The sequence below is a fragment of the Tympanuchus pallidicinctus genome, unplaced genomic scaffold (assembly GCF_026119805.1).
Source record: "Tympanuchus pallidicinctus isolate F22 unplaced genomic scaffold, pur_lepc_1.0 scaffold2, whole genome shotgun sequence".
Taxonomy (NCBI): domain Eukaryota; kingdom Metazoa; phylum Chordata; class Aves; order Galliformes; family Phasianidae; genus Tympanuchus; species Tympanuchus pallidicinctus.
In genome coordinates, this window is record NW_026294721.1 from 35,268,261 (window position 1) to 35,284,009 (window position 15,749).

At 38.5% G+C, this 15,749-nt stretch overlaps 1 protein-coding gene across 9 annotated transcripts in view; it reads right to left on the minus strand.

Moving 5' to 3' along the window:
* Positions 1-15,749, minus strand: part of SEC24D (SEC24 homolog D, COPII coat complex component) — a 117,592-nt gene that overhangs the window by 8,597 nt on the left and 93,246 nt on the right. For all 9 annotated transcript variants that reach the window (XM_052681590.1, XM_052681594.1, XM_052681592.1 and 6 more), the window contains 7 exons: positions 10,106-10,244; positions 8,374-8,489; positions 5,467-5,591; positions 3,636-3,827; positions 3,008-3,101; positions 621-737; positions 162-332 (listed from right to left, as the gene is read on the minus strand). In XM_052681590.1, the coding sequence (XP_052537550.1) occupies positions 162-332; positions 621-737; positions 3,008-3,101; positions 3,636-3,827; positions 5,467-5,591; positions 8,374-8,489; positions 10,106-10,244 (954 nt within the window). The remainder of the gene's footprint in view (positions 1-161; positions 333-620; positions 738-3,007; positions 3,102-3,635; positions 3,828-5,466; positions 5,592-8,373; positions 8,490-10,105; positions 10,245-15,749) is intronic.

The window sequence follows — 15,749 nt, forward strand, 5'->3', positions numbered from 1 at the left end:
TTTCAGCACTTCAATTTTAGCATGACCTGCCATTTCTGCTAAGTAAATTTTCTACGGTTACTTTAACAGTTTACAGGTAAACTGACAAAAAAGACTTTGAAATAAAAACAAGCAGTCCCCAGCTGTTACTAGCTGACAAGCTGGGAACTTGCACCACTTACCTGGAAATTGTTGTACCTGTACAGTGTGCCTCCAGTGTACATGGTGACAAGACCCAAGGAAGCTATGTCCACATACTGGTTTGGGAAGAGGAACAAATTCACGCAGCAGCCATTAGCCACGCAGTCTCTGGCTAAGGACTCGTAACAGTTCACCTGAGGCTGGAAGAGTGTCTGCACGAAATTAAAAAACAGAAATGCAGTAACATTAGATCTGTTGGCAACCACTCACAATCCAAATGTCCTCCTGAAAAATAAAAATGATGGAAGTTTCAAGTGAGAAGATGTGGATCTGAATAAATCCACACTGCCCCTGCCCATACGTTCCACTGATATGCATATACATCAAAAACTTCATATTCTTACTGAACTAACTTACTGAACAGGTAGGTAGCAGACTTGATGGGTGGAATTATCTGCATTTCCTTTATGAATGAGGATTTCCTTTATACATATAAATACCTTTTCTTTATCTGTGTTGAGCAGCTTTTTGTCATCTCTGTTTCTCAGTTTTCCCGGTGCTTCAGCAGTTGGCAATGAAGAGTGGAAGATAAACAGTTTCCCAGCACATTCTGCAGCCTGTTACAAAGACACCCATATAGGCATTGAATCTACTGCTAAGATTAACAAGCCTAGTTTTCAGACTCTTTTGTTTCTCTTAGAACAGTAACATTTCTTGCAAAGGTTCTTCAGAGCTAAATAATTCATTTGGAGTCTTTACACTTGATGGATTCCCAAAGCTGGGAATTTTATGCCAGTAAATAATGTAGTCTAACACAGATGTGCTGGATGATGCATTTAGTACAGCAATTTCTGCATAGGAAGCTAAAATCTCAATGAGTACAAGAAGTACCTCTCCTACAGAATTTTAAATTAGATACAATTAATTAAAAGGAAATGTAATTTAACAGAAAATACATTTATTTCAGTTCAGGTCATTATGTTTTTAAAGAGTGACAGCTACCCTCGTGTAAAGATTCTGCATTCAAACCTACACTAAAAATAGAAGCAGTAGAACTTGTGCTGCACTTCTCCTTTCACGAAGAAACAAAGTGAATACCAATTTTAGCCGAAGTTTTCAATTCTTATCGACAGCTATAATGAGGCAATGATATTTGCTAACTGGGATGGCAATCTGCTGACAGGAAAACCTGAATTCCAGAGAACAGCAGCAGTACCGTGGGCACCTCTGTACTGTAACAAACTTTTCCATCAAAATTTAAGAAACAGTTTTTCACTCGTTATTGAGATCGCTAATTGGCAACTGAACTCGTTGAGCATTAAACTGGGTGAAAGGAAAGAAGAAGGAAAGGGAGTAATTGTTCTTTTCCTGCTCCAGGCTTACCAACACATCTAGTTTAAAAATGCAATACCTGAGACTACCGACACTACTCTGCTTCGGGACTCTTTCCCCTCCAGATCTAAAGATGCGCACAAGATTAGTCCACATCTCAAAATACGCCATGCCATTCTTCTGGGAAAAGTAGAAATTTGTTTGCTATGGCAGAAATGCAATCAAAGACAGTATCTTACTTTTAACAGAGATGAAATTTCACCCCTACTAGTTCAAGCATTGTAGTTTTTAATTATGAACACCAGGTGTTGTTTTTTTTTGGTAACTTTTACAAAGCATTCTGTAAAGAGTGACTGACTGAGCACACACCCACTACTAGTAACATCCATCAGGAATTTTTGGGAAACTGTCTAAAATTACCATTTCAAAAAATGCATTGATACTGAAGAGCAATAGAATCCATTTCATTCTTTTGAGACAACATTAGCTTTCTTGAACACATGTATGTGCGTATTCGTAATTTACAGTGAAAATCCTTGCAAATTATCACTTTTAAGTACTGAGTTTAATAAAAAAAAGCTTACTTGACAACAACTTTAAGGAGCAGCAGTAAAAGAAAATTCATATTTAAGTTTGTTTTGCAGAGGTCAAATACCAAGAAAGAGCATTTTGATAGAACTGGTAACCAAATGTTCTGCACATACACCTTCTGCTACTATGAATAAGAAGAAAATAAATATTTAAGAAACAAGTTTGAGAAATGCTGTGTAATTTTGGTATAACGGACTTCTTTACTCACAGTTTGTGATTTGTTTGTACACAGCTCACAGATAAATCAGCGACTGGAAAACAACTCTGGCTGTTTTTCTGTCCCTACAAATCTTGTGGTGTCATTCTTTTATTGGCAGAACTCCACGGAAATGTCAGCATTTCGAGGGCTATCCCCGACATACAGAAAGCTGCTGGGGATGCATTTGATCCACAGTTTCGTTTTCAGATGTATGCATGCTGTGAGAAGCTGGCAGTTCAGTAGAAACCCTCCCACTCCCCACTCAATTCTGTAGTCATAAATACCTCATTTTGTACAAAGTCAGCAGAAGCTGGAGAATAGGCAGAGTAAAGCTGCTGTATCTTACTCCAGTTCTTAATCTGCCATTCAGACATACAAAGACAACAAATCTGTGCAAACATCCCAAGTATCTAACGATTTTGTAGTAACTAAATACCTTTTTATCTCTCAAATACTGAACAAAAAAAAAGAGCTCCTGCTCTCCATCTTTCCCTAAACATCCTTCCAATATGGAACAGACTCTTGAGGGACCTCGAGAAGAATTTGAAAACAGATGTGCCCATCAGTGTTTTCATTTCAACTAAGAAAATTCATATGTGCTGTTAGAATAATGGAACATCAATGCTGGAAACAGTGATTTTTCTCTTTTCCATTGCAATTTGTAGGAGGACTCATTACTGCCCTTCAGCAAATGGAATTTAGGTAGCTTATCAAGCCCAGTCCTAATTAAAGAGCTGCTTCTGTTTCAGAGAGGAACATTCTAACCTTTAGCGCCTCCATGCCAGCCTGGATAACAGGAGCAAAGATGGTCTCACTCTCATTAGTGTCTGCAAACATTTCAGGAATCTGGTCCAACAAGCTACAGAAGAGGAAAGGATGAGTGTCTCAACTGCTTAGTATTTTTGATAAACCCCCAAAATGTACCAGACCACGTCCTCACAGAGGAAGATGTTTTTCATGTTTTCCAAGCAAATTAAAAAAGAATTTTGATTGTTCAATCTCGTTTTGAATTTTAAAGTTCTACTGAAATGCATTACTCCAAAGCTGACAACATAAAGGATTACACATTAAGGTATTGATCACATACATAGAAGGAAAAACATGCAACGTGGCTCAAAGGTGCAGCTCTCTTCCCATTTTTGAAATGGCACAGCTAATGATGCATGGTTTAGAGCTGGCCTAAATAGGCTTCCTAATTCAGCACTGTGGAGTCGATAGCACTTTCGCTTTGCCTCAGAGAGGGAAATGCAGGACTTCAAGCATCCAATGACTTCTGAAGCATTTCAACAAGCACATGCTTGTTGCCCAGACTCTCCAAGACAACGAGCTAAAAGGAAAAAGTGCTTATTATAGCATCTAGATCTTATTCAGATATGGAGTAATTGTACTTTACTTGTTAACAACAGATCGTGATTCCTGGAAGTTAACAAGGAAGCCATCCAGCAAAGGAACAAAAACTTCTCCAACGTCTGAGACCACCATCATCTGAGGCTGAGCTAAGTTACTTTTCACATTAAAGAAGTGGAGGACCTTGTTGTAAGTGACAAAACCAACTCGAATTGCTGAGGATTCTTCCTGTTCTTCTCTGTGAGAAAAATTAAAAAACGACAGTTACAACTTTGAAACTCTGGCCTTGAAATGCAAGGCTGCTGCAGATGGCTGGCTGTACCGGGTGCAACAAGGAGAACAACCACCAAGAAGATGTAATTAATTATCCCTCCTCTAAGCAGTAGCTACTCTGCGATTAGCAGCAGCATCGCTATTAGTATTAATTGGACCCTTACCAGGTTTACAGCCCTCAGTGTAGCAAAAGGTGATCCTATTAAAAAAAATTGGTCCCAATTACATGTGCAGTAGCACCTTCTGTTAGTTTCACAAGTTTCATCAAAAAAAATTCAGCTTGGGAGGGAAAAGATTTTTCTCATCTATAGTCTTCAATATTCATGTCAATACGGAATGTTAATCCACCACTGCTCTATGGAGACAGTGCTGGATGCTGGATGAGAAAGGGGCTGCTCTGATCTAAAAGAAATCAATATTCTATATTGAAAACGTTCCATAAAGAAGTATTTTAAATAATTTCTCCAAGATACTCTACAACTCACAAAGAGGTATAACTTCTGAGTGCACTTTTCTGAACACTTCAAGCACTCAGACACTACTATTTTCTTAGTGACACTATTAACAGAGATCATTCAGGAACTCAGGACATACAGCACTTTCTTACTCACAAGAGAAATAGCTGCATCATCCACTGGTCCCAGAGTTCTTACATAGCATTCTTACATAGCATTGCCTCTAGGACAATTTTAACAGATAGCACTCTGATCTGTGATGGTCTGCACGCTTTGCACAGCCCCATTTTTCTTCATAATTTTAAAGATCAGTTGCAAACACAGCAGCTGCTTACCTGTGCAGCCAACACACAACACTGTTCTTCAAGTCTCAAAATGAGATCTCAGTATCACACATGTTCAAATGTTTCTAAGTTATGTGTCTAAAAATCACACTGGCACAACTAGTTAGCCTGACTTTCTGAGCTCGGGGGCATAATTTCTATACATGCGTTTCTCCATATATCTCTAAATAGTCAGGCTCCTGGTTTAGAATAAGTAAATTTGAAAATGTTTATCTTAACATTTCAAGCAAGCAAACACTGTGTTTTCTGCTGTGCTACAAGTCTGCAAAAGAACAAAACCCTCTGAGCAAGAGGTCTTGGAGCCACCTGGCTCAATCCGTTCGCTAGTTTTAACTTCTCAATCTTCATCTTCTTCCAGGCTTCTCTGCCACGCATCTTTATAGCAGTGCCCCTTTTCATATTGCTTTGATACCAAGAATTCTTTTCTCTTAAAGAATTTAGACTCCCAGAAATCTGAGCACAGGGTGAATTCCCAGCATGGGAACTGCAGCAAGTCAAAACTACAAGCTGGGATTTCATTAATAACACCACTAGAGTTCACTGCACGAAAGGAAAAGAAAGAATGCTGCATGTGCAATCAGTTCAACAGATGCTTTCTGTTTGCACAGCAGTAAACCCAGACATCAATTTAAGATTCTCAAAAATCGCCAGCAATGTTAAAATTAACAAACTAACATTTGGTCACTGTCACCTCAGAAATGCTTGTATTGTAAATTGTGACATTTCCTGCTTTTCTGAATTCACGCACAGCTGCATGATAACTGTAGCACAGGAAGTTAAGCCAAACACATTTATGTTTCTTTACCTGGGAAGTTTATCAAGAAGAGTCTTCAGCTCATCGCATATGAGTTTAACAAGGCCACTGTTTATATTTCTGTATGATACATCAATCATGAAGATATAAGCAGGTGGATTTGGAGGCTTGTTATTCTACAGAAAAAAATACCATTAACAGGGAAAATTAGACAGTGCCCGGTCAAAAAAGATTTGCAAATGGTACAGTAAGGCAATCTACCTACAGTGTTCAGTCATCTGAAGAATGCTGTGGATTAAAAATAGTAATCATGACAGAAAGATGATGGATTGGTAAGGTCCACCCTTGGAATAAAACAGTATGACCAGAAAGTAGCATCCTACTAGCACACAGTATTTAAAGGGCAACAGTTGATTAAACTGTTTAATTGTTTTAATACTAACATCTTCTAATGGAATTCAGTTATTTAAACAAATTTGTCTTCGGATTTTTTCTGTACCCATACTTTACACACAATAATCTTGCTAATAGGAATATTTCAGTTTGGTTTTGTTAAGTGATTTCTAACCATTCTGGAAACAGAAAACACAACCCAAGTATTGAACCAGAAATAGAATATCTCAGTCCTTAGCAGTACTAAGCATTGATCATCTGCATCCTGTCTGGCTGGCTGTCTTGCTTTCTCATGCCCTGAACAGCTAAGAAAACTGTGTTTTCAGGAATAAGCTGATCTTCTCTAAGATAATTAAAGCATGAGAGCATCATGTTCACAGTATGCAGCTGCTACATGTACAGCACTGACGTGGGCTGGTATGGATTCCTTTGGGCACAGCTTCTTAGCCACAGTCTTATGTAAACACACACAAAGTGTACAACACTGACACAATATTCTGTAAGTAATACGATGATGAAGGGTTTGGGTTTTAGTTTTAAATAAAGCCATGTCATGCTTACAGATGGACCCAGGAGAGGAAGATCATACAGAGCGTAAACAGCAACAGTAACCATCATTGGTAGGAAAAGTGATATTAGTCTTGTGGCAAGCCTACGTCGCTGAGACAATGCAGTTATCAGTTGGTGTTGATCCCAGGACAACCCTTGCATTATTGTTACATACGGTGCTTCATAGCCTTCATGTAAAGACTTCTGACCAGTAACCAACCACACTTGCAACAAATAGACTTCAGAAAACTTTGTGTAAGAAAAAAATCGTCTGTCCTTTGAATTATGACTTACTGTAGTCTCGGAACACTTAACGCTAATCATTATACCCTTGATCTCACCTCATATGAATCATGTAAATCAAGATTAACTCTTGTCAACTAAAACCAGACAGTATTTTTAAAAGCTCTTCTGTCTTCTGTATTTGGATTCTGGTTTCATAAACCGTATCAAACACTATGAAATTTCTCATAGCACGCTGCTGTTTGTAAAGAATCCCTGCATAATTTCTGACAAATATATGGCTGAAATGAGAACTTGTGCTCTTGCCACATCCGCTTAGCAGGAGCACAATAATGCAGAACAGCTGTTATTTGTTAACATTTTTGTAGCTGTTCATCCTTGTCATTTGATAAGCGCAAAAGGAAATGATTTTTCAGTTTTGGTCTTAAGCTGATATACAAAAGAATTAAACGTTTCTAATTTTAATGTTAACTTCTCTAAAACTTAGCATTTCCACTGTGTGTGCTAATTTTGTAACAAATTCTTTTTTTCTAACATTCTACTTCATCTGTGAAACAGGCTTTTGCAAAATGAAGACAAACCACAGTGGATGATTTATCACAGAAACTCCCTGATTTGAACTATATGCCAAAAGTCACTGTGCTGGTGAATGTATCATGCAGGGTTACAACTCCAGAGGAGAGAAGAACTAAAGCTGGCACAAAGCTACTTAGTACACACGCTTTCAAAAGTCTAGCTGCAGAAATCAGCAAAGCTGAACCAACACTGATGGAGCTACATGTAACTGGGTATCCCTCATGCTACACATGTAATGCCCACTACTGTCACTGAGTTGCCATCTTGTGATCTGGGGTTTAACCCAGATCTCAATGGAATCCATAGAAGCAATCTCAGCTATTTCATTGGATTTTAGAGCAGCATCCCTGCGAGAAAGCAGAACTGAACAACAGTTTATTAATTCATACCAGCAAGAATTTGATCACCTGAGGAAGTTACTGGCACACACTTCAAGACTTCGTCAGATTCAACTTACTCTCCTAATATTACCATGAACTCATTCCACTGACAGAAAGACAATTGTACCTGACTTCAGCAAGAACCAAGAAATACATCTGTAGTGTAGGCAGATGAAGCCACACTGGGAATTTTGGAAAATTCTGTAAGAAAATTCAAAAAGCTTGACTAATTTATGCTATGGGAATTGTCAAATATAGCTCTCTAATAACATCAACTACAAACATTTCCAATGGCTTGAGTGGGCTTTGGAACAAGTTTTTAAGTAATTTAGTATTAGGAAACAGAACCCATTCCACTATAACTTACTGGTCAGAACACTAAAACTACGTGTCAGGAAAAGATTCAAATTCCCATGCTAAGGTTTGCACTGAGAAGGCAATTTTGGTGTATGCCTGTCCTCAAAATTAACAGAAGACATGGTGTTAAAATGCAACAGTGCAATAGAATTTGATCTGTATTCCCAAAACATCTTCTACACGCTTGCTAGGACCAAACCAGCATCCCAACTGAGGACTGGTGATCCAGGACATTGATGCACTGCTTATTACTCTTACTTGCTAGGCTCATATTCATACTTCCACACAAAAGAACAAATCATATTATTGTAAGCTTAAATTCTCCACATCTGCACATTTTCTAAAATGTTCCCAGACTGATATTTCAGCCTCTAAGCATGCTTACTCTAAGGTAGGTATTTATAGGATTCTGTTTGTGCTGGCATCAAATCATAACAATTTGCACACTGAAGATACTCACTCGGCAGTAATCCAAAGTAGCAACATATTCATATGATCCCAGAGATAGCTCAGGCCTTTCATAGTGGTCTACCCGCCGGCCAATGTGGTCCAGATGTTGGAAGAAGAATGGAGGCACTGAAAATCAGTACAAGAACAGAAAAAAAAGTTTCTGTTTTGTAGCAGAGGGGAACAACCCAACAGCTCCATTCCACAGATACGACCTGGTAATGTAGCCCACTCTGTTACTGGGAAAGGGAAGAGCATAAGCACTCAGCCAGGTTTTATCCCTACATCCATCTGAGAAAACAAACAAAATCTATATTCTGGTAGTCCAGGTCCTCTTATATTTGGAGAACAAGGCATATTCCCCCATACATGTCAACAGTATCCCTTAAGTTCAAGTAGCAAACTGACTCAGGTTACTCCACAGGCAGGAGTCTGCTATCCTCAGGATACAGGCTAAACGATGGCTCTTTCCTTAGTGGACAGTGTCTCCTCAAAGCTTAATTCAAGTCACTGGAGTTAAAAATGGCACTTTTTCAAAAGCCTGTGCTGCTTTATGTAAAAATACCACTCTGCAACGTTCACATCCCTGGCCTACTGTACAGCAAACTGCATTCAGTCCTTTGCACTGGGAACCTCCTGTAGCTACAGATAAAAGATGCAAAATTCCCAAGCAAACATTAAGAAACCAAGGGTTTTCCCACCAACAATTTATACGTGGTTAGTCTGAAGGTTGGTCACAGTGGGGAAGGTCATATCTGGATTTTAGCTTATTTTTTCTCAAGCGATGTACATTTAGGATAATTATTTTTCACAATTTGTGCCTGTCAAAAGCGGTGGGGGGGGGAAGTACAGAACACCCTCCTAATTTGTACAACATCTAAGGTCTCCATTCTTTTATTTTATTTCTTTCCATGTGATTTCCTTCTTGGATAAAGGACACTGTACTCATACAAAGCATAACTGAAAATGATACTTTCTTAAAATGTTCATAATGCATTCAAATTTCTCTTTATGCAAGTTTAAATTGCTAACAAACTCTGAAAATTGCTGTCTGCTATGCTTGCTCAAACATCTGAGCCTCGGGCAGAAAAGAAGCTGCAGTTAGCCTGTCAAGGTTCCTGTTTCAGAGCTGAAAATATTACTGTATTAGGGAAAGCACTATAGCACTGCGATCCAGCTGAGGAAATCCAACTTGATACAAATGTCTAGAAAGGCTACTTCTGGCAAAGAGCTGGGATTTAGCCAAGAGCACAAGAACAGTTATGAGTCACATGCAGCACACTTGAACAAATATGGCATGGTATCTTCTGTGAAAACCAACAGTTGTCACAGTAAGATTAATAGCTTATTTAACCGCTGCATCCGCAGCCACGGACAGTCTAACATGCTTCTAAATATTTGGTCTTTTCTGAACATCTACATTTCTTAATTTTTCTACACAAAAGTTGCTTTGGGATAGCAATACAGACAGCTTGTATCCTATGTTGATACAGTATTTTAAAATAAATTTTGATCACATCACACTGGACTTCAGAATTCAGCATTGTGTTTTTTTATAAATTTTTAAAAATTGGATTGAAAAAGTGCTTCTAATTTTTTTAAAGTGTTTTTTGCTTTGATATTGGGAAATAGGCCTCCTTACTGCAGTTTCATGACAGCAAGTCAAGAAAATCACTTCACATATATGGTTCTTTCTTAGTTTTACTGGACTTACAGGAATCACAGATCAGAGAAACATCACTTACCTTCATTTATACAATTGCAAAAGCCACACTGATATCTTCTACCACCTTCGATAAACTGCATGAAAGGACACATATAAGCCTTGCACCTGTTACATCGGATTGGTCCGGTCTCACCATGGTTTACAACATAAAGAGGTGTCTAAATAAAACAGTAAATGAAGTTAAAAAAAGCACTGCAAACTTGACATCAAATAAAGTGAGTTAGAAAGCAGCTGCTCAGTCTTAACTCTTGCTAAATTTCACCTGATCAAGAGATCACTGTCCAGCATGTACCCAAATTCTACAGTAAAACTGATTCTCGGGTGCCTTATTCTCACAAATCCTATTTTTATGCTTAACAAAAAGGAAGAAAACATTCACACCAAAAACCTAGAAAATTTTGTAAGCGTTGCAAGTTTAGGGCCCCAGGCTGACTTTCTCCAAAGGAATTTTATAGCTTACTTGGGAAAAATCACTGAGGTCCAGGTATTTTGCCTTCTCTACCAGTCTGAGCTTTCCCAAAGAGATTTGTTGCTGCTCATGTATTGCACGTGACTGTCGCCAACAGCGATGTGCTAACTGCCCGGCCCCTCATATAGCTGTGCTACATGCTATACTACAGTTTAAATGTTGTCAAGGTCACCAGCTAGAGTAGAGCATTTAGAAGACATACTAATATTTATTGAAGGAGAGTACATGCAGTAAACAAACACAGTATCTTAAACACTTGTCAGCTTAATTACACTGACCATGCTTGCTTATAACCTCTGCCAAAAAGCACAGCTAATGGAAGACATTTTCCAGATGCCCCTTTCAGTAATAACTGTACAGCAATCAAAGATTCCTGTAATTGTAATTTATGTTAGAAAAGTCATACTTGAAAGCACTACACAAATAGACGTTTGTTCAATTATTTGTGAAACTCTCCAGAGCATAAACATGTTTTGTATTTTTCTTCTTTTTCGTACTCTCTTCAACCTCAACTAAAAATCTTTGACAGTGAAGAAATGAACCCAAAGTTGGGCCACGTGATGGAACTCGGCACAAGGAAGAACACAGCCCTTGAATGCAAACATTTTTCCACTGGAAGGTGCACTTCTTTACTTTTAATTATTCTCTTTTCTCATAGAACGGTCATATTTCATCCATTATACATTTTCATCTTTTATTGGAGCATAAATCTCTGACTACCTACAAAGTCATACATGTCCTTCTTGCATTCATTGCTTATATGTATTTTATTGTTTGTTTATATTGTAAGAGGCAATTATTTTACTCATTTATTTCTTTAAAGCTTTTGATGCATTTTCCAAAGCTCTTATACCTATGAGTAGATTCAGCTAGACGAGTTTTAAGTGATCCCTCCTGCTCCAATGAGGTCACATTCTGCTTTGCACTCTTCCTTCTACAAAAATTGAGTTTAACACAAATTACCAGATAATGTCTGCTGGCAAACTATCAGGGTCATTTTTCAGACCCAGGCGCCTTGACTATAAAGACTGCTCACCACCCACAATTACTTAATAAGTTTTAAGACTTCTGTTTTTTTTCTCATTACTTGGCGATTTTCTCATTATCTTTCTGTAGTATTAATTTAATGAGACCTGGATCTAGTTTGTTGTTAATATTATTATAGTATCTGAACCAATAGGGAAATAAAGAACACCCTAAAATAACTCCTGTCTACTTTCTTATACATACTTAACCTATTATCTTTTTTTAATGACAGCGGAAATGAAACCAATGCTTTTTCTTCACATTTGGAACTGAAAATTTTCCTTTTGCCTTCAGCTTGTTTTTTTTCTTTTAATTGTTTGTTACAAAGTATCTTTGCAGTGTGGTTGTAGAGCTCCATACACCAGTGGTTACTGAAATTTACACACGTTTAACTGTGCATCAAATGGACTTGAAGTCAATGAGACAGTGTGCTGTGCATGACTAAAATGTGCTGAAAGCCTCAAGAAAACAGAACCCAAAAGCAGTGACCAGCAAGCACTGCACATACTAGGCTGGGTTCTGCTTTACCTTGCCCACAGAAATAAAGAAGGAAATACCAACACAATTGTACTGCAGAGGATGGCTACTTTCAGTTCTTAATAATCTTGCTAAAAAAAAAACATTCTGAAGCAATTCATGGAGCTATGCCCAAACCAAGAAATGCATGCAATTAAGGATTTTGTCTAACAAAGAAAATTGTATAAATACATCTAATACTAAAGCAACTTATATGACAATTTCTGAATAAGGACTCAGATGAAAAGTATAAATACCCACTTTTTGATGTGAACAACAAATTGTGAAAGAAATTTTACCTCAAAAAGAGCTGAAATATTTCAAGGCACTGTGCCACTACACTGCTTTCAACCCATCAAAATGCAGACATACCTCACAAAATGAGACAAAAATATATTGATTGCTGGCTTTCCTGCACTACCAAATAAAAATATTTATCAAAGTCAATGATACCCGGTAGCATAAATCTGACCTGGAATGGGCATTTAAAAGGGATTCCTTTTATGTAAGTTGAAGGACTGGAGAGACAGAAAGAATGAGTTGCCCAGGGAAGCAGAACACTGTGGTTTTATGTTAAAGAAAAGGTGGTCTGGGTAGAAGAGATGGAAAATGCTGTAAAAGACCTGTACAGACTTTCCATTCTCTGAAACCTCAGGGCCTCACTAGAGAGCAAGTCCTGAAAGCCGATCTGATAAACCGTAACTCATCCCACTGTTCATCCAAATATAGCTGAGACAGCAAGAGTTTTATTTTGGAAGTATTTCAGCAAGAACATGTCTCAGGAGTCAGAACTATATCACAAAGCAATAGACAGACGTTGGTGGCACATTTCCAAGATGAAATGCATCCATAAAAATTTTCAAAGGGACTATAGCCTGTTCTTTAATGTCTGAGAAAGCTGAATTACTATTGCTAGAAAAATCAAGACCTGATCCACTCCTGAGGTTCCTCACAAAGTATCACTGTATTCATATTGCAGGATCAGGGCCTCAGTTGGAAACTGTAAGTGTATGAACAAGGACTGCGATGAAGCTCAGGATCATCACAGCACATCTCTGTAAAGGCATTCTAAAGAGAAAAACAGAAGAGGACTCTGGAGAATGAAAGAGGTATATGCAAACACTGAGGAAAACTAGCTATTTATCACACTACAGAATAAAATACATACAGCATCTGTTTTCCTTGCCAGACTCACATAAATATACAGGGCTGCAAGAAAACAATTTACAGCTGTGCTTCAAGTTGCATCTCCACAAACAGTGTACACAGTGCCTTGCCCACCCACCACAGCCAAGGAGGATTCCTAGCCATGCCCGGACATACATCCCATCACTACACTGATGAATCTGCATTAGGAGCCACATTTTTGCCCTAAGTTTTTCTTTATTGTTTGGATGCATTTAACACCCTATCGCTGAAATGAGAGGAATGTGAACTGAAGGGAGGTCCACAGTCCACAAATCTGGCTACATCAAAGAGAAACACTAGATCTCACACCAAGAGCACAATTTTCAATTTGATCAGTGTCTTTATCACACCCTACTTTCCCCCACAAGAGAAGGAACTGGCCACCAGTTTTTTTTCCTGCATACTTCTGAAGAACTTGACCGCTTTACATAGTCACTTGCCCAGTGTAACATTGCATGTAACCATGTTACATTGTTACATTGTATGTGACAATGTGTAACATTGTCATGTAACTACATGACAACCTGCCCGTTCAACTGCAAATCTTCTCAGGACAGATGACTTCAAAAGCACACCTTATTAAAAATCCAGACTCAGAGAAAGTGAGGTTACAGGCCAGTAGTTAATGGAGATGTTTAGAGGAGGGCTACTCGTTTCAAGAGTACCTCACTGCTTTGAAAAGCCGCACAGATCTGCATCTCCTGATGACTTCAAATATGACAGTTCCTTAAAATTATCATCAACAGTACTACAGCAGAGAAAATGTTTTATATTTATGTATAGTGAATTTTAAACACTCTGTATATGCATAGCTGATTATCAGAAAAACTCAACTGCCAGCTACTCACTCCAGGCAGTTCACCCCACAAACAAGTTGTACGGGACAACAAAATCCTCAAAGGCATTGTTTCTAGAGATATTATTCATATTGTTTTTTATGTAAATTTAATTATTGTAACACTTAAATTAGAATTTTAAGATAGGCTGTACAATATACGTTTCTGATCACCAGGGGAGATGGTTGTTGGCCATGTGCAACTGCCCCCTGCAACGTTGTGCTTGATCAGTACACTAGAGACACAAGGAAAAAGTCCTCAGGGAAATCATAGAGAATTTGGAAATGCAGGACTGATGCTATTTCTGAAAACAAACAACCAAAGCACCAACAAACTCCTGGCCATGAACCAAACTGCCTGTGTTTCCTAGGACTGTTGAAGGGGTTTGTTTTCTTTTCTTATACCCTCACAGATTGGCTTTGAGAAAGATTAACCACTCTACAAATAATCCCCGGGTTTTGAGCTGCTTTACTGATTCAAATAAAAACGTCAGGAAAGCATTTCCTTTTGCACTGTTCCTGCTGTCTTTTATCAGAAGCTATTCCTTCAAAGACAAAAACAATTTTCTCAATTCCTGGTTTTTGGATGTTGAGTTTTATCAGACTCCTCAGCTGCAGGACTCAAGACAGTTTGTGCTGCATCCTCTGCAAGGCTCACAGTAGGTTTAAGTATATTTTGTAATACTGCTTTTCCATTTATTTTCTTCTTTATTGGCATGACCACAGCACAGCTACAGCAGCAGCACTGTGATGCACTTTTACAGAACACATTCACATGCAAGATGCGTGTTCAAACCTTCTTATTCAAAAACCCTCCACAGGCAGCCTAAACATTCACCTACGTGGCAGCATGAGAAATGCTGTACCATGGCAGGTGAGCTTCAAGTTGGCACCTCACATTGGATTTGATCCATTGTGTACAAAAATGAACAGAAAGGTGAATCAACCTCAGACTGTCAGCATTCCTCTTTTTAAGACAGTGCTGCATAGAACAGAGCTGGTGGCATAAAGAGCATACATAGAGGATTTTTAAAAGACTGAGGATGGGGGAAAATACATGAAATAATGATAAAGTTTAGACACAAGGAAACCTGAGAACTAGGTAGCTTACTTCTTTAAAACTTCCAGTGACAGAAGAAGGGGGGAAAAAAAAGGTGTACTCTATATGCTTAAGAAAGGCACCACAAGTTCTCTTGCTCATGATCTCAAGATGGAAATCCCAAGTGATAACAAGTCAGAGCTTTCCCACACTTCTCAGCTTTGAGGTGGTGACTGTTACCTGGACGTTTGGCCATGCTGCATCTCAAGTGAAGGTCAGCAGCCAGGATTCATTGATGATGTAAGCAGAAGCATGAAATTGGTTAATCAAGAAACTGTACCGAACGACAGACTTCCAAATGTTAGGGATTTAAAACAATTGGATCTCATGCAGAATCTCTACCAGTCCATCCTATCAAAAGAACAAGCTGGTGCAGAGGCATATGCACAAGAAGAGCACAATGGAAGGAGTAAGAGAGAGACAAAGCAATTCTAGGAGATCACCTCCTCCCAGCAATGCTGGGGGCAACATGCACACGTTAAAGCATACATACTAATCCACAGCTCCACTTTTCAGCCATCAGTATCATC